Source organism: Gekko japonicus, unplaced genomic scaffold (assembly GCF_001447785.1).
Source record: "Gekko japonicus isolate JY-2015 unplaced genomic scaffold, Gekko_japonicus_V1.1 scaffold2863, whole genome shotgun sequence".
Lineage (NCBI taxonomy): Eukaryota > Metazoa > Chordata > Lepidosauria > Squamata > Gekkonidae > Gekko > Gekko japonicus.
In genome coordinates, this window is record NW_015162038.1 from 20,231 (window position 1) to 23,066 (window position 2,836).

The 2,836-nt window shown below is 46.9% G+C and overlaps 1 protein-coding gene across 1 annotated transcript in view; it reads right to left on the reverse strand.

Moving 5' to 3' along the window:
- Positions 1–2,836, reverse strand: part of LOC107105579 (myomesin-3-like) — a gene marked incomplete at its 3' end in the record, with an annotated part of 70,685 nt that overhangs the window by 18,430 nt on the left and 49,419 nt on the right. The window contains exons 16-18 of the mRNA XM_015405575.1: positions 2,422–2,599; positions 1,516–1,637; positions 1,210–1,397 (exon numbers count right to left, since the gene is read on the reverse strand). Of these exons, the coding sequence (XP_015261061.1) occupies positions 1,210–1,397; positions 1,516–1,637; positions 2,422–2,599 (488 nt within the window). The remainder of the gene's footprint in view (positions 1–1,209; positions 1,398–1,515; positions 1,638–2,421; positions 2,600–2,836) is intronic.

Sequence of the window (2,836 nt, forward strand, 5' to 3'; positions counted from 1 at the left end):
ACTGCAAATTATATAATCAATCTGATTTCGGTGTTGCCCATCTGGTGATGTCCATGTGTAGAGTTGCCTCTTAGGTTGTTGGAAGAGGGTGTTCGCTATGACCAGCATGTTCTCTTGACAAAACTCTGTTAGCCTTTGCCTGGCTTCATTTTCTTCTCCAAGGCAGAACTTGTCCGTTATCCCAGTTACCTTCTGACTTCCTGCTTTAGCATTCCAGTCCCCTATGATGAGGAGGACATCTTCTTTTGGTGTTAGTTCTAGGAGGTGTTGTAGGTCTTCATAGAACCGGTCCACTTCAGCCTCTTCTGCACCAGTGGTTGGGGCATAGACTTGAATTACTGTGATGTTGAATGGTTTGCCTTGGATTCGGACTGAGATCATTCTGTCATTTTTGATATTGTATCCCATTACTGCCTTTCACACTTTCTTGTTGACTATAAAGGCCACACCATGTTTTCTACGGGATTCTTGGCCACAATAGTAGATATAATGGTCATCTGAGTTAAATACACCCATTCCTGTCCACTTTAGTTCACTGATTCCCAAGATGTCGATGTTCAGTCTTGCCATCTCATTTTTGACCACGTCAACCTTACCTTGATTCATAGATCTTACATTCCAGGTTCCTGTGCAGTATTGCTCTTTGCAGCATTGGACTTTCCTTTCACCATCAGACATATCCACAGCTGAACATCCTTTCGGCTTTAGCCCAGCTGCTTTACTCTTTCTGGGGTTACTTGTACTTGCCCTCTGCTCTTCCCCAGTAGCATATTGGACAACTTCTCACCTGAGGGGCTCATCTTCCGGCATCATATCTTGTAGCCTTTTGTTACTGTCCATGGGGTTTTCTTGGCAAAGATACTGGAGTGGGTTGCCATTTCCTTCTCCAGTGGATCACACTTGGTCTGAGTTCTCTGCTGTGGCCTGTCCATCCTGGGTGGCCCTCCACGGCATAGCCCACAGCCTCATTGAACCATGCAAGCCCCCTCGACACGTCAAGGCAGTGATCCATGAGGGAACACTATTGTAATAAGCTACAGCAATTCAACAATTTCTGATTTTAAGCTACAGCAATATGTCAGAAAGGTTTGCTGTTTTACACACACAAACACACACACACACGACAGTGCATGGGCTTAAGCATCAAATGAACTGGTGACCTTTGCATCAAGTGAAAAAATTGAAATAATCCATAACAAACATCCATACCGTGTAAACACGCTGAGCGATAGGCTTAATGTTGACCTCATGCCAGTCAATCTCCGAAACATCATGCTGGTCCAGAAAGTAGCCCAGAATCGTTGTGCCTCCTTTGCATCTTGGAGGCTTCCAGCCAATGGTCATATTGTCCTTCCCACAATTCAGCAGGGCAAAACCACGTGGGGGTGATGGGCAGGCTGCATGCAACAGAATGGAAATTAAAGCACAAAGACAGGTGGGAATCGAATTGGCAACCAGTCTCTCTCTCTCTCTCCCCCCTTCATGGAGGGGGCTGACACACCACGGGATACTTACAAATGGCCTGCCTAACCACGATGGCATCGGATTCTGGGGAGCTGTCCCCCACGCCTGCTTCGTTGACAGCTTTCACACAGAAGACATACTCCTTGCCAGTTTTGAGCCCTGGAACAGTGAACCTAAACAAAAATAAACAACCAAAAAAGCCCCCACTCCTATTATTCCTTAGCTCCTTCTGGTCACCATACAGGAACAGAAAGTAAATAAATTTACAGATATCAGGCCCCAGATATGCATGACGTTTTCCCTTGGGGGATCTGCTCTTGTCAGTTTGAAAGAGGCCTTCTGGAGTTCCACGCTTCCCAGCCAGGCACATACAGGCCTGATTTAGAAAGGAAGCATGGCACACAGGGAGAGGGAGCCTAGGCCTTCCCCCTTCCATACTATGTGCCCCAAGGAGCCACTATTTGCCCCAAATGGGGGCTCCATGTATACTGCTGGCCTACATTTTACGTTTCCCCAATTGGGCAACCAGGTCATTTCAGGACAGGAAAATGCTTCTACCTTTAAGGGCTTGTCATGGATCCTCTCAACAACTCTGGGGTTTTCATCTTGGGGGGGGAGTGTTGAGGGTTCAATATGACAGACCTCTTATAAAACTACAGTTCCCAGGATTCCACGAGGAGAGGGGATGACTATCCAAACCAATCTGCGATGCAGACATGCCTACTGAGTTGTTGTGAGGACTGTCAGTTACATCACATTTTGCAAAATGGACTTCTGTGAATCAAAAGGCAATGCGATTATTTGCTTAATTCTCCCACCCTGTTCCCAGGACCTGTTTCATAATCACAGAGCTGGTGGGGCTCAGTCCTTTAAAATAGGCTCCTGCTCATACCAGGTTTCCTGCAGAGGAAGAGAGCAAAATCGAAGGAGGAGGATGGGATGGCTGAATGAACTCACTCATGACACTGGAGGGGTTTGTTATTCACAGTTTCCCACTCCTCTGTCCCAACCTCCCGGGAATATATGTAATAGCCAAGAGGTTGCTCTTGGCCCTCCTTTGGCTTGCTCCAGTGAACGACAACGGATGTCCTGGTGTCTCGGAAGGTCAGAACCTGAGATGGAGGTGGCAGAGGAGCTACAGAAAAGAAAAATAACAGGGTGCTGTAAGAACAATCTTTTACAGTTTCTTCCAAGTTGAGGCCCTGATGTGTTGCCAGTCAGCAGGGCTTTTTTTGTAGAAAAAGCCCAGCAGGAACTTATTAGCATAATAGGCAACACCCAACAGCAGAAACTCAGTAGCATATTAGGCCACACCCCTGGCAACACAGCTCATTAGCACATTAGGCCGCACCCCCATGTTACCAGAAGTGTG